At 41.6% G+C, this 22,337-nt stretch overlaps 2 protein-coding genes across 5 annotated transcripts in view; one reads left to right on the top strand and one right to left on the bottom strand.

Annotated features, from left to right (window-relative positions):
- Positions 1-6,216, top strand: part of flrt1b (fibronectin leucine rich transmembrane protein 1b) — a 52,649-nt gene extending 46,433 nt beyond the window's left edge. For both annotated transcript variants that reach the window (XM_019869951.1, XM_019869950.1), the window contains exon 3: positions 1,307-6,216. In XM_019869951.1, coding sequence (XP_019725510.1) covers positions 1,322-3,514 — 2,193 coding nt within the window. In that variant the 5' untranslated portion in view covers positions 1,307-1,321 and the 3' untranslated portion in view covers positions 3,515-6,216. The remainder of the gene's footprint in view (positions 1-1,306) is intronic.
- macrod1 (mono-ADP ribosylhydrolase 1) overlaps positions 1-22,337 on the bottom strand; it is a 156,678-nt gene that overhangs the window by 115,146 nt on the left and 19,195 nt on the right. The window lies entirely within an intron of this gene.

Raw genomic sequence — 22,337 nt, 5'->3', positions numbered from 1 at the left:
TGAGACAAGATGTGCATTATGCATGCCGGCTTTCACTGAGACAATAGTATGTGAAAGCTTTATGATCGCTTCCTTAGTTTGTGTGAGCATTTCTCCAATCATGATGCAATTCAGCATTTCGATTGCTCCTTTTCATTGCGGGGTTTGATGTAGTGCTGTGACACCCAGGTCATTACGTCTGTTGTCTTCACAGCTACCAACAGAACTGCGTGCAATTCATTGGATTTCCTCCTCCCAATCATTTCACCATTTTAGTTTCATGTCACTCTCTCCATTTCGGTTAATCTCTGTCACTGTCCAATTTTCTCCATCCCTGTCATCCATTTGGTTTCCCTGATTCTCGTAATCTTCTTCAGCCAATCACTCCACCTCACATCTCTCGCTGTGTTAAATTGCCCATTGGTCTTGTGCTCGGTTGCGCTGACCCAAATAATAATGGGCAGTCTCTGCGAAGTATGTTCAACGATTCAATCCCCAGAATGACTACTTGAAGTAAGAGGAAAAACTTTACATCTAGTAACAGTTGACTGCATTTATGTCAAGTGATTCAAGAACGGCGGATCACCAACACGAGCGCTTTAAAAAACGTCTCATCTTCATTGTGTTTTGGCCGTTAAAATGTATGAAAATCTCTCTTTAGGTCACTAAAAATGCCACTGTTAGCTGTTTGCTTTGTTTGGCAGGAGACCCTATTTTGCGGCTTACACTTTGTATGACGTCATATTATTTTATGATTACACCCTCTCGAAATTATTAGGCATCTAGTGTACTGTAATACCCTCGGATGTAAGAAAGGAGAGCCACAGTCATCGATGCACATTTCAGACGTTTCTTGAACACCGGCAGAATAGTAAAGGAATGAATGCGAACACACTCACACAGAAACTGTTTTCAGGCACAGCTCACGCCAAAACGCAGGCACTCCTACGCAGACTTGTCGACGTCACACGCCACTTCAAGGCGCATTCCTAAAATAGACACTACAATACGTACAGCGTTTTCTACACAGTTTAAAAGCGCTTAAGCTTTTTGGTGTTTAAAAATGCAAAACAAGAAAGTGTGTTTAAAAGTGATTCAGGGTTTGTACCTACATTTACATGTGTTTATAGTGTGGAGGGAGGAAAAAAAATTTTTTTAAAGGGGAAGTCAACCCAAAATATTTCTTCAGAATAATCTCCGTGATGTAAAATGCAAGTGGGAATAGTCTTTCAATAAAACACCATATATAATACAGTATTTACAGTACAGTCCTCACTGAGACTTTGCAGCAGTTTTAAAACAGTTTCACATTTCTGTTTCCCATCAGGAGCTGGGCACCAACATGGCAACCGAAAGTCTTGCGGAGCTTCGCGATTGGCTCTTCCTGCTCCTGCTATGTCTCACTTTATTGGCTGAGGTGCTGGAACTGGCTGCAGCCGCGATTGCCTTGGAGACGGGTGAGGGAGATGACGGAATTGTTTGTCCCTCAGTCTGCCGCTGCGATGAGGGTTTTGTCTATTGCAATGACCGCGGACTCAGTCTAATTCCTCCTCTACCATTGACGGCCGCCATCCTCTACCTGCAAAGCAACCGGCTGAGTAACGCCGGCCTGCCTCCGTCACTGGAGCGCAGCACTTCCATACGAGTGATTTACCTGTATGCCAACCAGTTGGATGAATTCCCTATACACCTTCCACCGTCATTACGAGAGCTCCATTTGCAGGATAACAACATACGAACGTTACCACGATCATCTCTGGCCAAGTTACCACTACTGGAGCGTTTACACTTGGATGATAATTCAATATCTACAGTGAGCATACAGGAGCGTGCTTTTTCTGGGACTCCACGGCTCAGACTGCTGTTTCTCTCTCGGAACCACTTGTCGAGCATCCCTGCAGGCTTGCCTGCATCCTTGGAGGAGCTGCGATTAGATGACAACAGAATCAACACCATCCCCACGCATGCCTTCCGAGGGCTCTCCTCCTTACGACGCTTGGTTCTGGACGGGAATCTGCTCGCCAACACACGCATTGCAGATGACACCTTTTCTCGCCTCTCCAATCTGACGGAGCTGTCACTAGTCCGAAATGCCTTGCAGTCCCCACCGGTCAACCTACCATCAGCTCATCTTGTTCGGCTCCATTTACAGGACAATGGGATGACTCACATACCACGAGGGGCTCTGGATGGAATGCGACGGCTCCAGAAGCTCGACCTATCAGGAAATAATCTGACCAGTCTGCCTCGAGGGCTTCTTAAGGATGCAGATAGTCTGGAGTTGCTGCTGCTACGAGGAAACCCCTGGTACTGTAGTTGCAGCCTTCGCTGGCTGCATGCATGGCTTCATAGCTGGGGGGCAGCTGTAACAGTCAGGGGTTTGACCTGTCAGGGGCCCGAAGCGGTGAAGGGCCAGTCCCTTAAAGACCTTACCTATCTAATGGAACAGTGCGAAGGACCCCCAGCTGGTCCGGCCATTGGAGTCGGGGGAAATCCATCAGAAAAGAATGAAGGCGGTGACGATAGTGTTGGAGGGGGCGGGCAAGGTGTATCCCATGGCAGCACTACCACTAACTCTTTGTTGGTCCCCACGCAAGGTTCCCTGTTCACACTCCGAGCCAAACGGCCAGGTCTGGTTATGCCTCTTCCTGCAGGGGGAGAAGGACATGTAACCGGAGGGGCCTTAGAGCTGACTGTGAAAGCTCTCTCTTCGGACAGTGTTCTGGTTAGCTGGTTGTGCCTGCAGCCGGCACCGTCGTTCCGTCTCTCATGGCTGAGGTTAGGTACCAGTGCGGCACTCGGCTCCATCACAGAGACTCTTGTTCCTGGAGAGAGGAGGCAGTACCATCTCACCCAACTCACACCACGCTCGCATTACCTCATTTGCCTGCTGCCATTACGACAGGAGACCTTTCTCGGCTCCAACATGGGGACAGCTCGCGTTGGCGGCGTTGAAATGAACAATAAAGATTCGACTCCAGCCTGTGCTCAGATAGAAACTGGAGAGGCTGTAGTGAACTCCAGGGGGGAGGGGTCAAATAAGGACACACAAGACTCTGAGCTGTCAGCCTTGCCGTTGGCAGGGATCATTGGGGGAGCCACAGCGTTAGTAAGCCTGCTGCTCATCTTTGGTATTTTTTGCTGGTATGGACAAAGACCAAGTTACAAGTCAGGGGACTCAAATTCCTACAACAGAGGCCGAGGAGCAAAAAATTACGACGACTATGTAGAGTCTGGCACCAAGAAAGACAATTCCATCTTAGAGATCAGAGCCCCTCCTACAGGGTTCCAGATGACGGCCATGGCTCATCAGCCCCTGCAGCCCAAACTGGAGGATGTCACCTACATCCACACCATTTTCCCCTCTTCTTCTTCTTCTTCTTCCCATGCAAATGGGACATACAGGAGCAGCCACAGAGCAGGCAGCCTCAATGGCACCATCCTTAGCCAAACCAGCCACCATCATGTCACTTATGGTACCAACCGTGGCTACAGAGAGGGCGGCATTCCCGACATAGATTATGCCTACACGTGATAACCCAGGGCCACACTCCCTGAGCCTTGAATGCCTGGCGCCATTTCTATGATGACGACCCTGTGGCCGCTGGCCATTTTGTCCTTGGTTTCCAAAGTACCCTTTGTGCCTCAGCTGGTTCAAGTCTGATATGTTCGCTAAGTAGAAGAGACTGTTCTCAGCCATGTTGATCAGATATTGCTATTGCGTGACCGAAGTAATTGTCCTGCTCTACTGTACTCTACTTCTGTAACACACTTTTTACAGTGGGTCCTTCTATCAGAGCTATTTATATATGGTTACATTTTTCTCTTTTGGCTATCTCTGTGTCTTTCAAAAGTGCTGTTCTTCATACACAGTAACTTATTTGAGGTTGATATACTAGGTTTAGCTGATGTACAAGGAGATATATTTATAATACACAGGAAAGGCAATTAATGTGTGTATAGATAGCTCCCATACGTTCCAACCAACTGTATGCTCTTTGCTGTGTTGATGACAGGATAACAGAGGGAGAAATTGACGGTTGTTATAACGCACAGATGACAGTAAATCGTGGTTGACATGAAAATACATGTTTCAAGCACCCCCCTCCCCTTCTTTTCCCCTGGATTAATTCACCCAATTTAATTGTTCCTCCTTCCTGCCTCTTTGTTTTGAGCCGAGGCGCTTTCATTTCTCTCGTCTTTTGTGGTGCCGTGAGTAGAGGACGACTTTGTTCTCGCCAAAGGAGCTGACAGCAGTGATAAGAGTTCTGACAAAGACATGAGACACAAACCGCCACATGGGGAGACTAATGAGTGCGAGAGAGAGAGCAAGAGGAGAGAGAGTCAGTGTGATGGATGGATAGATGTTTAGATGGAAAGAGCAAACATGAAGAAGAAAAGAGAGTGAATCCTGCTGTTTTAGGAATGAGATTGAAAGAATTGGTTTAATGCAGAGTAGGTGCAGAAGAGGCACATAAGAGGAAGAAGATAGGTTAAAAAGGCTATGTTACAACGTAGGTGTAAGTCAAAACATGGCTAGACATCTGAAGGAAGGTGCATCAGAACCCCGTCCTATCAATGTGACTACTGGGTACGGCATGACGTGGTTGCCTCCCAATCCAGAGGTTGGGGGTTCAAACCCCAGCCATTGCGACCTTGCCAAAGTCTCCTAAGCATGATATTGAACCCGCAGTTGCTCCTGATGCTGCGTCATCAGTAGGTAAATGAGGAAACCGTGTAAAGGGCTTTGAGTACCAAAGATAGAAAAGCGCTTTTTAAGTGACAGCCCATTTACTACTGCACACAACAAAGTGAAGCTCCCAAAACTATGACGAGGACTATCTGCTTCAATTAACAGTGGCCCTCTTATTCCTCGTATGTGATGACGTACTAACTACAGTTATATTGAACAATTGGACATGGAATAGATTAGTCCACATGGGGGGCAGGAGGGGGTATTCTGTCTCCCATTATGAAATGAGGAAGACCCACACTTTAGAAACACATCAGCTGTCGAATTACTAAGATTTCTCATTATCAAGTCAACCTCACTAATGACACAAAAGAAACCAAGTCATGCATCTTAGACTCTTAATTTCGGAACTCAAATTATACGACCGAGACCGAGTTTAAATAACAGAAACAAACGTTTTCGAACCTCATCATTTTCTGATGGAAATTAAAACAGCAGTGTTCTAATTACATGGCAAAAATTGGATTTATTAACAATATAACGAGTGTCTTTTAAACCCATATGAGAACATATGGTTAAAATTATTTTATTTATCGTGTCATTATACTGTCACAGAAACAAGTCATATTATGTCAAATTTAGTCTTAAATATATGGATAAAATTAATAGTTTTATAGCAACAGTTGAAGTACACAGGATTCCTTTTTTTTTCAGTCAATCTTATAACTGTCAAAAATAAGGCCCGTTATCGATACCTGGTATTTCTGTGTGGTCCTACAACTCCTTTGTACAATAGCAAATTTGAAAAAGTTCCATAATTGAAAATCTTCTGATGCGTGTGTCTATTCTCGATTAAAAAAAAAAACATTATAACAAGATGTCATCAAATATAGCATAGACGCATAGATAAAGGCGAAATAATTTGTTTTGACTCAGCGGGGTATTTGACATCAGTTGCCACCTTGTGTGAGATGAACTAGATGGAAAGATGCAGTTGACTCAGGGCCTATCGTCCAGTTTCAGTAGCCTTCAAGCAGCAAAGATACACAAGGGGATGTTTTGATAACAGGGACAACAGGCTGACCGCCACACTGTGCACTTCAACATACACAGCAAGAGAGCAGGGAGGGCGCCAGCTGCTTTCCAAATGCCCTCGCCGGTATATTCTAAGGGAGGAGGAACAGTTGAGCAGCAATGTTGGCAGAGCTACTGGGTTGTTTTAATTTGATTTTTTAATGTATGTGCTTGTTTTGCGGTTTCTATTTAATAGCACTGTGGCTACTTTCCACTCTGTACAAATCCTTATTCCTTGAAAAAAATAAATGTCACCCCTGATGTGATGATGAGAACGCTGTTATGTATAAAAATGGGTGCAAAATTCTATTCCAGTTATGGTCTGTTGTCTTTTTTTTTTCTACACGAACAAATAAAGACCGAATAAAGAGAGGGGTGATTCGACGACCTCATTGTGTGTATGACATGCAGTGCGTGTATGGAAGGAGGGTCATTAAAACCAAGAGATGGACCCATATCTCACTTGGCGGCCTAAAAAAAAAAAAAAAGGATATGCAAAGCCAAGGTTATTTGTATGATTTGTGCTGAGATGTAAGGGACCTTATTATGACACACACTGGATGAATGCATCAACGGATACGTGTGGCCGTTCAGTTTGCAAGAAAACCGCAAAACAATTAGTAGGCATATCCATCTCAATGCTGACACATTTGTGCGTCAAAGCACACCAGAAAGTGTGTGCATTTGTTCAGATGCCATTTATGGTCTTGAGTGAAGACGCCGAGTCGCACTCAAGTGAGTGCAAATTCCTGCCTGTTGAATGGATCGATGTGAGGGATGTAGGATTGCATCTTGGTGTTACTGCTTGTGAACAGCGTGTCTGAATGGGAAATGTGTGTTGTCTGATGATGGAGATGAAAAACAAGGGAGGAGCTTTGTTTCAGATAGTTCTTATTAGTTTTAGCATTCGTTATATTTTTAAAGGAGTGTTAGTCGAGTGCAAGATTAAAATAAAGGTTACATTAAATATTGTATAATAAAGTATGATTTCCAAATGAGTGTTTAACTTTTTTCTTCCATATAGCCATACAATAACATCAAAATAAATGTATTTAAAATCAACCTCAAAAGCTCCCGCATGAAATTAACTGATGAAAATGTTAAAAAAAATGTAAAATGTTGTTTCAGTTAGTTATCCTTTTTTTTCGTTTTTTTAATTTCATTAACGGAAATGGTTTTTAAAAATGTTTTAATTTATGTCATTTTGTTTTAAAAATGTTTTAATTGATGTCATTTTGTCAGTTTTTAGGACGTACACTAGATGAACACCAAGACACATTATTTGTCATAGATAAATAACACTCAGACCAACTAAGTGAAATTGGATACTCTTCTGTGGCACACCAGATGATCTGTCAAGGCACACTGGTTGAGAGTGGTTTAACTGGTTTAACTTAAAACGTACGGGGGGGACAAAAAAACAATTCACTTCATACCATACCCAATATCAAAGGCAGGGAATAAGGGCAACTAATGTTCCTCCCACCAAGTAAGAAAAAATGAAAAATGTTTTTCATTTCTATAAAAACAAAAAGGTAACATTCCAAAGTGCATAGTCCAAAATGACCTGCAGCGATTGAGGGGGGGTCAGATGGTGTGTGGGAAGAACAGCGTCTGTTAACGATCCGGTTCCCTTTGTGAGTCGACGGGTGTTTAGCATTCTTGCTGGATTTAGGACAGATGCTCGTGAACCGCTTCCCCAGATGGCGGAGGCGAAAACAGATTGCGAGGATGGGAGGACGGTGGCGGCGGCGGCGGCCATCGTTAATGACTCTGGAGGCTCTGCAAAGACATCGGCAACAGTACACGTCCAGTATGACGAGGTCTTGCAATGTATCACCGCTCTGCCTTTTAGTGGATGTTGTTTGCTTGCTTTGGGGTTAATGGACCGTGAAGCCGCACTTGGATTTCTATGGTGGCTGCGCAGGTCAGGTGGCAGGAATCGGGGAAACGGCCTTGAAAAACTCTGGAGAGGATGAAGTCTTTTTAACAGCACAGCCAAGGGTCATATGGTATGTGTGCATTCAGTATGTTGATGTTTATAAACCACAGATGCGCCATTGAAGGGAAACATCGTAGTGACGCATCTTGCTAGCCTTTGAGCATTCTTTCTTTGAGATTGTTTTCATTGATGTCACTCTTCATATTTTGTAAATGGGTTATTTTCATCAAATTTGATCGCTATCAGTAAAGACATACAAATCGCATTGAAGTTTCTTTTGAAAATCCATTCATTTTTCTGACATAAATATCTGAGTTATTGGCAGTTCTTATCATTCAAACGGTAATAATTGTTTGGAAGAAAAAAAAATCGATTCCAAAGGAATACTTTTCACCCTTCTGAAGATCAGAATTCAATTGTTGAATATAAAGGATTTTCTCTTGTTAGCATGCTTGTTTCCATAAAAACTACACAAATGCATGTTAGTGTCTTAATTCTTTCCATTTCAAATAGTCGCAGAAAAGTCTCAATGGACTTCACATGCCCACAGATGACAAATATGAACCACATCCCCAAAAAGTAAGCAGATTGATATTCTCGAACAGACAAAGAGATGACAGACTTCTTTTGCTTTTGTTCCTTTTTGCCGGTACAGGGAGTCGATGACTCATCACCGACCAAAAATGCAACATTTTAAGATGAAGAATCAGCATTTGACCAGTGTCGTCTTCAAATGTCAAATTGAAATGATGCAATTTCATGTGCTCAGAGGCTCATATCGCATCAGATGTGGTTGTAATTGCTTGATCTTACTAAGACTTTTTGTGCTTTTGTCATTTGGCTCTCCACTTCTATTAGCAGTCAGAGATGCATAGCAGCCTCTCCACCAAAAGGTTGAGGACCCAGGTGAGGTGTACGTATCCATGACAACCTCAGCACCTCTGATAAGACACTCTTAAATTACCGTAATCTTCCTTTCCAGAGGTGACGGCGAGGTGGAGTCCAATCAATATTGCATCTTTTGTACATTCTACATGCAAACTGGGGGCTCATGCGGGTGGTTTTCAAAGCGAAGGCCGGGTTCACTGCGATTCTTCCTCTGTGTTGCAGGAGCAGCCTGTACTCATCCCCGCAATACCCTGAGATCATTTTGGAAATGTATCATTGTTGCAGTCCATTATCGACTGTGAGGCCTTTCAGCTAAATTATGCTCACATTTGACAGATGCAGGCGTGTAGATTCGAGTACTTATCTGTTGGGTTTTATCCTTCCACCGTTCCAACTGAGATCCAGGTGGGGTTTTTAGATAGGCTTCCATTGAGTTACATCACTTAGTGTCGCGGTTCGGACGAACACTTAGTAGGTCATTCATTCAAATTTAAACACACTGGAAGAGAGAAATGGCGCAGAATCATTGACATATGGATGTACAGAGTGAGATCTCTGTGGTACCCGGTACTTGAATGTATTTAAATGTATCATTTTCATTCTTTGTTTTCTTCATTATCATTCAAGTGTATCATCAACAATAAAGCAAGCACAGTGTATGTGGATAGGGAAAGAGGACAATGTGCAGCTCACTGACAGTAGCGGTGTACATTGTGCTCTTATTCCTTTCAGGGCATATTATTAGGGATACAGTGTTTGTGGGGACATGCCGCAGTGAGGCATTTTGTTATGCAGCAATACATCAGTGTTGGCGGCACAGTTACCTGTACAGCTTTTGTCTTTACCACTAAGTTTTATTCCAGTTCTACGGTCATTGTCATATTTCTTCTTGCTGGCATTGCGAGTAGTACCCTTCGGTGGCGGCATCACAAAAAAAATAACAAAAAATGTCAAAAGAATAAAATGAATCTCGTGGAGTACAGTTGGAGTACAGAGAATATACACGTGAGGAAAATAAAGTTTCAAGCTCAAAAGGTGATGTACAGCCTCTAGGGCACATTTTTTAAAGTGTCCTAAAATAGACAACGCTTAAAAGGAGACATCTTATGAAAAAATGACTTGTTTAAATGTTTGTTTACTCATAGCTGTATCTTCGCAGGGCCTGCCACACTTCATGTGTGAAATTAGACAACAGAGTAAATCTTGAGTGACCGACCTCTTTAACATAATGTTGGCATTCTACCCAACTGTGACAAAACAGTTGGGCTAATGAACATACCCCCCCCCCCCACACACACACTTAGTTTTTCCACCAATGAGGTCACAGCCAAGCTAACCTAACCATCCAGAGCAAAAGAACCACTTTGACACAGCAACCGTGATCATGCAATGGAATCTCTACAGGTGCTCGCTTAAAGTGAGATGACCGTGTTTATTTCTTGGAAACGACCAAGCTAATGGCGGTGCTGTTTGTGTTCTTACAAATACAGTATTGTCATTTTCTGTCAGCAAAGAGCGCTTACTTGTTTCCAACATTCTAGAATCTGCCGCCAGTGTTTTTCACCGCTCAAATTAAAGTCACACAGAAACATCGGCACAAATCTCCGTCAGTTTGTTTATCTCTGCAGTGTACGTGCAATGTTGGACGTTGTGAGATCTGGTGATTGATTATGAAGGGAAAAAAATATTGACTCTGAAAAGTTGTCAGTGTTTGAGCATCTGGTTGGAGAATACTTCCTGAGAACCACCCAGCTGGGACCTGCGGAAAAAATGCATAACGTGTCTCCTTAAGACCCTTAAATTGAGGTGTTATAACAGTACAACAGCAATATTCTTCTCAACATTTGTTATATTTTAGCAGGTAAGATATTCCACTTCTTTGGCGCTTTTTCACATGCTGTTGAAAGAAACAACTGTGTGTTCAACGGTGACTGTACCCTGCATGTGAGGTTGAAAAGTGGATTTCCCCCCCCCCTTTTCTTTTACGATGAACAGCTTCCTGCTGAGGCCCAAAATGACACCCAGAGTTCAACTGGCAGAAAAGACTTCAGCTGCAGCAGTGCAGCTTAAACAATGACACGAAGCACACTGTGACGCTCCATAAAGCCGAGAGCAGCTGCAGCCGGGCGATAATTCTCCCTGGGTAGGATTTTATATACTGTCATTTAAGGGATTATTATACAACTATTGATTACAGCCATTTTCAATACAGGAGCTCATCTTAGCTCAGTGCATTGAAATGCATTTTAATAAATTCCAGTCTTGTTTTGTTTTCGGGTTTTTTTCCATCCACTTCACCTTCTCCACGCTTAAACACTTTGCAGGATAGCAGCGAAGCATCTTCGGGTGTTTGCATACATTATGCTCCTTGAGCTAAAGGTCAATATTGTCCTGTTAATATATGCATTCCACTAAATGTGCGTGGGCTTGAATGCATATATTTCACACATAACTGGTTTTGTATAGCCCGACTGTAACGTGTCAGTTTAGAGTCCAAATCGACTGTAATTAAGGAATCTAATTCACAGAGTTAAAGGCACAGTGAAGTACGTGTGACTGAGCCCATTTTTTTCCAGTGTGACTAAATTCTAAATAGACAGTGGGGGGAAAGCGAGAACTGTGACTTGATGCAATGTAAGAAAAACGTGCAAGGACATTATAGCCTAATGATACTATATCATACAGCGCAGTGATTTAAAACAGCACACATTGCGCAAAAAGGCACACACCCTCAGGAAAAGGAAAATCAATGTTCATCACACATGCTCAGATTTTCAAACATCGCAGTCCAATCTGTCTTGGAGCCCCAGTCTGCATTTGCAATCCTTTCATGAAGTCATCGACGGAAAGTGGACAGAAGCACCGCAAACAAACGAGAGATGGGTAAACAAGAGCACCTGTTCACCCCTGAGTGACAGGGGACCGATGGTCCCCAAGGATCTGGCGAGCTGCAAAACAAACAACTGATTCATTCTCTCCGCAAAGACAGAATCATCATACCTCCCAGCTATGAAGTGATCCAGCAACAACAAAACATTAAGCCGTGGCCTGAAATCCTCTGAAGCAATAACTGGAGAGGACATCACAAGAATCAACAAGGTAGAGAGAGAATAAAAAAGAAAAAAATGAGAGAGGCCTCTAGTGATTAGACAGACACCAACTGCATGAAAAAAAATGTCCAACAGCCACTTTGGTGTCACTGCTTGATGCCTCAGCAGGAAATTAGCCTCACATTCACGCTTTAATCATGTCACTAAGATATATTTTATTGTATGATTCCCTGAGGAATAAAAGAAGATGCTGACTACTATGAGGACTATAATGCATCCTCTTAAACGAGCACATTGTGTTCCTCCCAATATTTATTTTGTGCACAACATCTCAGTGGTGGGGCAGTTTGTCAGTACCGATGGAAGGTCCGTCAATCCGTCGCTGGCACACTCCCGTTGTGCTGGCGGACCGATGACCAATGGACACTTTGAAACATTGATGGAATAAGTGCCAAGAGAAGCGACTTTCGGCCGTCACCCGAACCATTATTAACCCGACATCATGTTTTGCGGAACACGTTGGCGCGTTGGTATGGGAGTAAAGATTCTTGTCTGGCAAACTCGTTCAAGCGTATTGGCAAACATGTTCGAACGGACTTGGAGGATAAATGCTAAAAAATATAGCATCAATTATCAAATTTAGCCTTTTTTATGAGTCTATTACTACTGTTATGTCTGCAGTGCATGATTTCCTCTCTGCATTTTTTTTTTCTCCATCATGCCACCGGGTACTGACTCGTGCTTGCGCATACTAAATGAATACAATTCTGAGTTGTTATCCTTTTAAACATTGACTAACGTCCTAAAATGGCGGTGACAAACTGAAATTTAGCATTGACGGAAGCACTGTTGGAATATAGATGATGGAGTGACGGACTGACGACTAACGGTCTGGGCTGGCCTCAAATAAGTACAGACCGATGATGACGGACTGGCGGCCTGGTCGCTTGCGAATGACGGACTGGCAACATTTACTGACGCGCTCACCACTGCAATATACTGTCATTACCATACTATGTACCTTTTTTTTTTTTTAAATTATCTGGAATAGGCTCCAGCTTCAAGTGATCTCAATCACGTTGAGAAGAAAAAGATGGCAGGTTGACAGTGTTACGGTATGGTGCGATCTCAACCACTACGCACACAAAACAAGAGCCATTAAAACTTGTATGCACAAAAAAAAAATCTGAAATCACAGTGGAGACTAATGGCATTATCAACCTACGTGACTTTTTTTATTGTTCACTAAACTCAGCCTGTCAGGATTATATGTTAAAATAAAATTACCTAAATTCAGCCTTTTTTGTGGGTCCTAATTTTCAATCGTAAAAAAACTACAATTAAAAATGCAATTTAAATCAATAGCGATCAATATGAAATACTTGATACCTTGATATACTTTTCAGTCATAACACCCAGCCCTAATTATCACCATATTAAGTCTGACATTCGTTGAGAAATGGACTGATTTTTTTTTTCCTAGATAGGCTAAAGCAGGGGTCGCGTTAGAGAGCCATGAAAGCAAAATATTTGGAAATGGATTTCAGTGAGCGCCATAAGGCGGCTGGATATATATGTACACTGTATTTTAAAAGTGAAGTGAATTCAACAAAATGGCAGTATAATAAGCCTCTGAATGTATTCTTTAAAATAATGTTGGTACAATACTCACCATTAACGTGAAGGTTTTCCGTTCCTCACGATGGTTAAGCAAAGCTAGCGGAATTATAGTCAGCTTGCCGGGTCCGTACGCGGAGTTGCTGCTGGCTATCTTGCACCCTGCTCAGTAGCTTTCACGCTTTCTTTCTGGAGTCTCCTGCAGGTTATTTTGATGCCAACGTAGCATGGCGCGTGTCAAAATGCTGCTTTACATTCGACCGTTTCATCGGTGGTATTTTGTCATCGCAAATTAGACACACCGCAGAACCTGTTCTCTCCACAAAGGCGAATCCTTTGGTCCATTCGTCCTGAAGTCTACCATACTCGTCATCTTTTTTTCTTTTCGCCATCTTATTCGTTGAGGATTAGCTTTGAGCTAATGACCGAGCGGGCTGATTCAAAAGGGGGTGTTTACCTGTTTCCACAGCAACGGCCTACGTAGGCCAGTATCATCCAATTAAAATTGCTCCTGCAACTGCAGCCCTGAATAGGACATGAGCAGTGAAAAATCAATGGATGGATTAAACAAGCGAGAATATTTTGTTTTATCTGCGAGCCAGATGCAATCATCAAAAGAGCCATATATGGCTCGTGAGCTATAGGTTCCCGACCCCTGGGCTAAAGAATCAGAAATATGCTTTTATCTTTTTTCCACATGAACAATGTGTGAGCAAAGGCAATTTGGGAGAAGAGCGCACTGCAGGCGGTGGGCTCTGGCTTTGGACATCTACTTGCAGAGCTCTCAGCCTTCACTCATGCTCGGCCTACGGCCCAACTTGGCCACTCTGGACTGGACTCAGCACTTGTAGTTAGAGCATATTGCGGCATCTCTCAAGCGCTGACACTTTGCTGAAGTTCATGTAGTATAGAAAACAATATTAAGAAAGTCAAAATGCATCGTCTTCAACAACCACATTGCACAGCACCAAAAATCAATTGGCTTTTGTCATACTTTCAAATATACACGTGGATAAAAGCACAGTTTTGCCTGTGTGCACTGGCGCTGTCTCATGATGTTGGTAAATTACAGTTTCACGTACCCTTCCTTGCTCTGAAAAAAAAAAAAAAATCTCAAATTCATTCAAATTGCAAAAGGGGAGACCACTTTGGCCCACGCCATTATCTGTAAGATGCAACCTCATTTTTTCTTTGCACTACTCTTCTTTTCCACGAATTGGTTTTTTGATTATTGTTTTCAGCTAAACTTTGTTGCAATTTTTATGCACTCGGTTTTCATACTTTGTACAAACACCTGACTAGGCCTTTCATTTTGTGAATCAATGCACTTTTCTTCGATGCATTTTTGTAAGTTGTGTTTAAAGGGGCACGGCATATTCCACAATGTAAAATTTAATCTTACAGCTCAAATCAGTAACCCTCTGAGTCTACAACAACAAAATGTTAAAAGTATGAAGTATGAGAACACAGTTTCACCACACTTTCTTGGGTCACATGGTAGATTATTGAAACTATTATTATTAATCGATTGCTTAATTGGCCAATATTAGCTTCTTTGAAAAATTGGCACAAGAAAATAAAACATTGTTTCAATTCGCTCATTAAAACAAAAGATAAAAATGACACCCGTCCACCTAAAAAAACAAACCAAAAAACGCTAAATCATTTCTTTATTGTTGTAGGTGTTACGGCACCAAAATATATTTTATATATTTTCAAATTAATTGCCAATGAAATGTTTATCAGAATTTTATCCTGCCAAATATTGGAAGCAGCATCAGCATCAAACTATGCATACTGCTCGGGCCCGAGTTATTTTGAAGGCTTGACTTTTGGCACAATGCTACGCCGATGTTGCCCCAACTTTTCCAAGTGTTGGCGAGCAGTCTGATTATAGAACATGCTTTGCCGTGTACTGAATCGATTTTACACAATATGACAAATGGTTGAGAGTGTCAGGCATTTGGAAAAGGTGAGAAAAACGATAGAATTCAAAAAATAACTCGAAAATGATTCCCCTCTCTCTCCTCCACACTGAATATGTCATCAAAAGTCTTCCATCATGGTAAAAGTTCATTTATGGACTTCATTCGTCATTTATATGAATTCACAGTTTTTGGATGGAAATATGTAGTTATTTCCCATCAAATGTATTTTGCTTCACATTTTTGGGTGTGTCGAACAGATTAATTGGATTTCTATTATTTTCTATGGGCTTTTGTACGATTCCAGTTTTCATCAGACTTTTGGGAATGGAGTCGCTGTACTGGTATAAACACACAAATGCTGCATTACCACATACTTGTTCAGAGCTGAAGAAAAGGAATTCAAAGGAGAAAAAAATCTCTTTTGCGATAAGGGATTATTTAGTAATATTTCTGGTGAAACCAATTAACAACATTATAAAACAACACTGCAAAATAATACAAGTACTTATCATTTTAGATCATTTTAGAGAGGAATGAGCTGGCTTGTGGTCAACTGCTTTATTTCATTGTCAAAAAAAGTAACAAGCAATGAAGATCAGCGAGCTCATTTTGGCATAATCCTGCTGCCACGCCGACGAACAGAAATCTCATTAGAAGGAGCAGATGCAATATAGTTATCATGCCGATGAATGTGTCGAAGGGGGGAAAAAACAACTGGAGGATGAATACACCCAATCTTTTTTTTTCCCTCAGTATTATTCACCTCAGCTTATTTGTCAGTCCAATAGGGATCAACTCATGTTTGGTATTGTATTTAAAACTCATAGTGTTCAAAGGGAAAAAAGGGCAAAAAAAACCCCAAAATGTTTTTTTAAGTGCCACCACCAAGGACATTGTGGTTGGACAACGGCATGCATGCTGTATTGCTGCCACGAACAATGTCTATACGTAATGGAGAAAGTATGGTACGGAGTATGTATGTTGGACATTCTCCATTATGACATTCAGGAGAAATGGCAGAATGTTCAGCAGCCAGAGTGATTCGCACCAAGATAAGTGCTTTGTAAACCTCCTCTTCCACCCCCGCCCCCACCCCACCTTCCCACACTGTGTTTGCTAACCTCCAGAAGTGTATCGACAGCAAGCAACATTATCCTTCAGCGATGCAACCTCTGCTGGTTGTAAGCAGATTAACAATGCATGAGTGTCTTTAAAAATACATAAAAACACACAAACATTTGCAAAATGCTGACCGAGCACTTTCACTTTCCTGGCAACCACACAACAATGCGACAATGTGAACGCCCGCGCGTGGATAAATATATCACATGAATAGATGTTGCAGGAATAAATGTGGTTGAGGCATCTTTTGAATCCCAACACATCACCTTGCCCTGATTTGTTTTAATGGCAGGCAATACACCTGTACGGTATTTTGCTTTCAGTTTAGTTGATGAGCACAGCGCCCTGGGGGGAGGGATAAATGATCCTTTTTAATCACAGCACGGCATGTTAAGAGTGAAGATTAAACCAGAGATGTCTTTGTGTGGGTACTTAAAACAGATGTACGTATTCCGAGAGGCTGCTAAACACTGCGCATGAATTAAAACATTGTGACACATGTTGAATAGAAGCCTTGTAATGTGTGTATGAAAATGGCCGGATGTCAACTGATGAAAAATATGCATATTATAGACTGTAATCACTTTTCTTCACTCAACGACAAACTGGATAAAACCGTGCAGCTTTGTTATTTAGGCTAATTGAATCTCTAAATGGATTGTGTGTGTCACATTTAACAACGGTGCAGTATGTGCTTTAGTGTAATCCCTAAATGGATTGTTGTCAAACCATGTGCATTGTGATTCAACGGCACAGGCTACTTACTTTGGAATAATACAATACGTAAGAGGATTCATGCTCATATATTTATTAAATTGCGTCCCACACAACGCTGTGACGTACTCTCAGCAGCCAAAGCATCGGATCGAATGAGGTCCAATGCATGAGTTATCGCAAGCATTCTGCCTTTATGAAGATATTAATGTTGAGTTTTGATTGACATTGTCAGTAAGCGAGATATTTACGAAACAGTTTGCAGTGGTGTGGAACTGCACCGTAACATAATGACAGCTCTTCATTTTATTTTTATTTTTTGCAAATGAAATAAACTTTAGAAGTCAATCGCCGACCTGAGGCAGCTGTGGGTGCTGACGTACTGTACATGCTCTGCATTTTTTTTTTCTGTCTGCCTTTATTGCCCGGTACCAAATGCATCAAATGGCCCATGGACTGGTGCCAGGCCACGAACAGGTGGTTGGGGATCCTTTCGTACCTGGTGGAAGTGAACAACTCTTCAAAAAAGAGGCTGAAAGCTGTTCATTGACAATAACACGAAGTTTACGGTCAATCTATACAAAAAAAAACATTTAGGCAAGGCCACTAGCTTAATGCTAACACACAATGTAAAAAGCCATAGATGAGTAAATGAAACTAGCATCAATGATCCTGTATTTTTAAGACGTAAAGCAACGGATGTTTGAAATCAAATGGTGCAGCAACACATCCAGATAGACTTTAACAGAGGTCTGTTTGGTAAGTTCTACCAGTTTTTGGTGGAGTTGCATATCCATCCCGATCTGGAATATGCGTCAGCAACACCTTCTAATCTTCTGGTGATTTGTTCCCAATGAGGAATATATGTCAGCAACGACTCGACTGCCTGTAAATATGTGTATTTATGCATGTTACGGACCATAACGGTAATGAAATCCTCTGGGTTTTTTTTTTTTTGGTTTTTTTTTTTGGGGGGGGAGGGTGTTATGCACTGTCAAGTTGAAATAAAGCCTTGTCACTGAATAAAAGTATGGAATTAAAACATCTTTTGGATGATTTTATTATTAAGTATAACACTGTAGAGTGGTATGTTTCTTATTTAAAAGAACATAAAAACATTTTTGTTGTTTTTGGTGTGCTGGAATGGATTAATGGCATTTCCATTCAATTCAGCGGGGAGCGATGATTTGAAAATAGTTTTTGATTAAGTTCGGGCACCACTGTATGTATTTTGCAGAATATTGACGGTGACACTTCAATTGTTTGAAATGTGTCACTTGAAAATGACCAATTGGATCAACTAAGATTTTTCAAGCATAACTTTTTCTTATCGCAACCGGGTTGAAAATATGCTGCTGAGACCTGCCGTGCAGAATATATATTATGTAAAAAAAAAAAAAGTCGCTTGACGCATTAATGAGGCAGTTGATTATGAATCCCCATAAACAAATCAAATATGCACTGCCTTGAAACTCCACACGTCCTCTGAACAAAACTAGCACACAGCAAACAGCGGGAGGACCCGCAAAACTACATGCATTTGTGAAATGAACGGATGAAAGAAAAAAAGTTTGGGCATAAAACAAAAGCAACGCTTGGAAAAAGCCTGATGAGAATGTGTTTCGTTATCGACTAAAGGGCACTCCGAATGATTCATCAGCATGTTTGTCAGAGCGTCTCCAACCAGAGCTGCCCGTTCCGGCTTTGGACAATAGCGACAATAGGATAAGTGGATAAATACCTCCCATAAATAGTCATGTCATTTCCTAAGCTCTGATAATGCAGCTGGGCCGCCGCGCAGCGTGCCTCTATCAGATGCCTCTTCACAACAACGGCAGATAGATGGCAATTATAAAACGGTAATTGTGTACGGTGTTTGTCATGTTTCTTGCGCAGTGCTGCGGAGAGTGTGTGTGCGTGCGTGCGTGCGTGCGTGCGTGCGTGCGTGCGTGCGTGCGTGCGTGCGTGCGTGCATGCATGCGTGATGTGGCAGCTTTGTCTCCGATAAGGACGTGATCAGACAATGACAATGATCTGCTGGCAGTGGGGAAGAGGAAGCTGGGCCTCGGGGGTTGGTTTGAAGCCTTTGAAGGCTACACTCACACTCGCATGCCACTTTGTTCAACATGTTCGAATTACCAAAGAGACAGGCTTGTTGTCACCATGCATTAGGATGCATTACTGAAATAATGACGATAAACCCTGCCGCGTGCTTGAAATTTCCATTCATGTTTTAGCATGATTGCCCAGATTACACGCCGGGATGTGCAGGGTGCAATAGATATTATATGTGATTACACCAGTTAACAGAATTAGCATTCGTTGTGTGAATATGATTTTGCCAGAAGACAATCTACAGTGGACCCCAAAGTTATGAACTTAATTGGGTCCGTGAGCCCATCTACAATTTGCAACGTTCATTAATTGAGGTAATGTTTGACATTAAAACGAACGGAAATGTAACTTATCCGTTCTAGCCCAACTAGAATACAACTAGTAATTCACTTCATGTTTAGTTTGTCAGTCAACTTCATCTAGGAGTGGCAGTGAACATCTTGAAGCCTCTTTTGTGAAGAATTGCTCACCATTAATATATGGATACGGATATATTGTTTGAGCTCCAGATAATTAAAATAATATAATTTCATTAGTGGCTTGGCTTACACTTATACAATAAAGAAGAAGAGTGGAAAGTTTTGTGTGTAGATTCTGAGCAAGTGTGAAAGAGTGCGTTGGAGAGCGTGAAAGGGAGGCAACGCCTGTTGGAGATGCTGCTGTAGATGACGTGAACCAGCGACCACAGGACCAGTTCGAGTTCGTCTAGGATGGACACAACTAAGCTGACATTATTGCTTGACAACAGAGACCTCGAACACAGACACCTCGACACTTACGACCGGAATTCACCCATCTTTGGCTCAACAACCATGATGGCGATTGACTCTTGACCAACCCGACGATGTCAACACCCTGTCACATAACTGCACAAAAGAGCAACGGGTAAATTTCATTCAGATTCCAAAACCATTTATCGAACCGCTTCTTGTTTTGAAGTCAGTTGAGTTTAATTCACTACAACCATCTTGCACTCGTATCTGATATTTTTGCTCGCAAGTCAAAGCAAAAAATAAAATACTAAATTGGCCAAGCAATGGCTTGTATCGCTGAAAACTCGTAAGTCAGAGTCACTCATGAGACGTATGTTATGCTACAATGACTTCATGTCGCCTCACATCTTAAGTCAATCTATGATGAAGACTAAGCTTGATTATACTTAACACAGATTGTTCCCTTCATTTACCCACAGTTTTGAAACAACTGAACTGCTGCCATCAAGTACTTACCAGCCGGCATCTTTATGCTAAACTGATTATCTGGCTGTCAGTCGAGCAAGTATTTTGCAAAGACGGCCAGGCAGCCCACTATTATTGTTACAAAGAGCAGGAAATGTAAAAGCATTCGTCATCCTCCAGAGTACGTTAAGCGAGTCAAAGAATGACATACAAGTTTGACAGTTTGGCAGCTTTACAAGGCGTAAATTACTGTCACACGGTCGGATATTCTCAAAGGAAAATGTCAATAAACTAGGTCACATTGAGTTGATCATTTTTAAAGTTAAGTAATGCTGCAAATGACATGCTTGTCATTGAGTCCAGTGGCATCCGTTATTCGTGAATGATTGTTTCCTTTTTCATGAGAGGTTGCGATGACATTTGATATGGCTGCAACCAGACGGGACACCATATTTTTTATCGGTCTTTGTGATTGCTTTGAGCAAATAAAGCAGCAATTTGTAGTAATTCTCTTTCCAAAAAGGGCCAAATCACGACACACTGTCATCTGGCTTCAAAGTCGCTTAGAATTTGCAACCGTAGGGAGGAGTGTGGGAATTAAAGAAAAAAGGATGCATGCATCAGTGCATTTTATTTTTAAATTAGTTCATGACTTTTCAAGGGAACAATGAAAAAAAAGTAAACTTTTTTTCTGTCTACATGCACAAAAGATGAGGTTTTGAGAATCCAGATTTAGAACCCGTCAAAACTGTTTTAAAAAGGCTCTATGTACAGATACAGCTGACTAGTGATTATCTTAGGGTTTGATCAGTCTAGGCCATTTGCAAACAGCTGCTTTTTCAGGGAGACAATAGTGACCACCATTTCACCCCCTATTTTCTGACATGTTTCCGACCAAAGTAGAAACTGAATCATATAATTTGTTTGTGCATTTTCCACACTGTCAATGTGAAGATAGATAGTAGTGGAAGCTTAAAAGCCTGATCGGAACATCCCGAATACATAGATGGATTGTTCGAAAGAGAGACAAACAGAGAGAGAGAGAGAGAGAGAGAGAGAGAGAGAGAGAGAGAGAGAGAGAGAGAGAGATATATACATTGATTTTCTTGAGAGTAGAGACGTCCATGTAGATTTTGGTGGTGACTGATCGCCTTCATTGGAAATTAATAGCGATGTATGTACAATGATTTTGAATGCACAAATTTGGCCTGACTCCCACCAAGACATGGGAAGAGGGCAGGTGGGTGTGGCAATATTGTTAACTAGAAAGGGGTGTTTTGAGAGCACAGTAATTAATTATTTACAGATTTCTCCAAAACAAATTGATAAAATTGAAAACGCAAGCTAATATAATTTTCCGGATTATTTTTATATATATATATATATATATATATATATACACACACAAACGCTCCCCAGCTTACGAACGATGCAGGTGGGTGTGGCAATATTGTTAACTAGAAAGGGGTGTTTTGAGAGCACAGTAATTAATTATTTACAGATTTCTCCAAAACAAATTGATAAAATTGAAAACGCAAGCTAATATAATTTTCCGGATTATTTTTATATATATATATATATATATATATATATACACACACAAACGCTCCCCAGCTTACGAACGATATACGTTCCGAACGATCGTTCGTAAGGTGAATTCGTTCGTAAGTTGCTTCAGTGCTATATTTTGTATGGAATGTAAGTTTAAGGCTTATATAAGTATGTTTACTTGCTAATGATCGTCGATTGCATCGGCACTGCACCTTTCACGTGTTCCATTATGCGATCTTTCTGTTTAGAAATGGTACCGATGGTCGAACGATTCATGTTGTATGCACGTGCAACTCTCACCATTTTCTCACCCGCATCAAGCTTCTTTATTATTGCCACTTTCATTTGAAATGAAATGGCTTACCTCTTCTTTACACTTCCACTCTCACGAGAAGCCTTTCGCTTTTCACCAACCATATTGAATAATGGATGCACGAGATATTTAACAACTGGGCAGAGGAAGCCGGATTCGGGGTGGATGCTGGG

Source organism: Hippocampus comes, unplaced genomic scaffold (genome assembly GCF_001891065.2).
Source record: "Hippocampus comes isolate QL1 unplaced genomic scaffold, H_comes_QL1_v1.1 scaffold9, whole genome shotgun sequence".
NCBI lineage: Eukaryota > Metazoa > Chordata > Actinopteri > Syngnathiformes > Syngnathidae > Hippocampus > Hippocampus comes.
The sequence above is the reverse complement of the archived record's forward strand: the minus strand, read 5'-3'. Positions and strand labels throughout refer to the sequence as shown.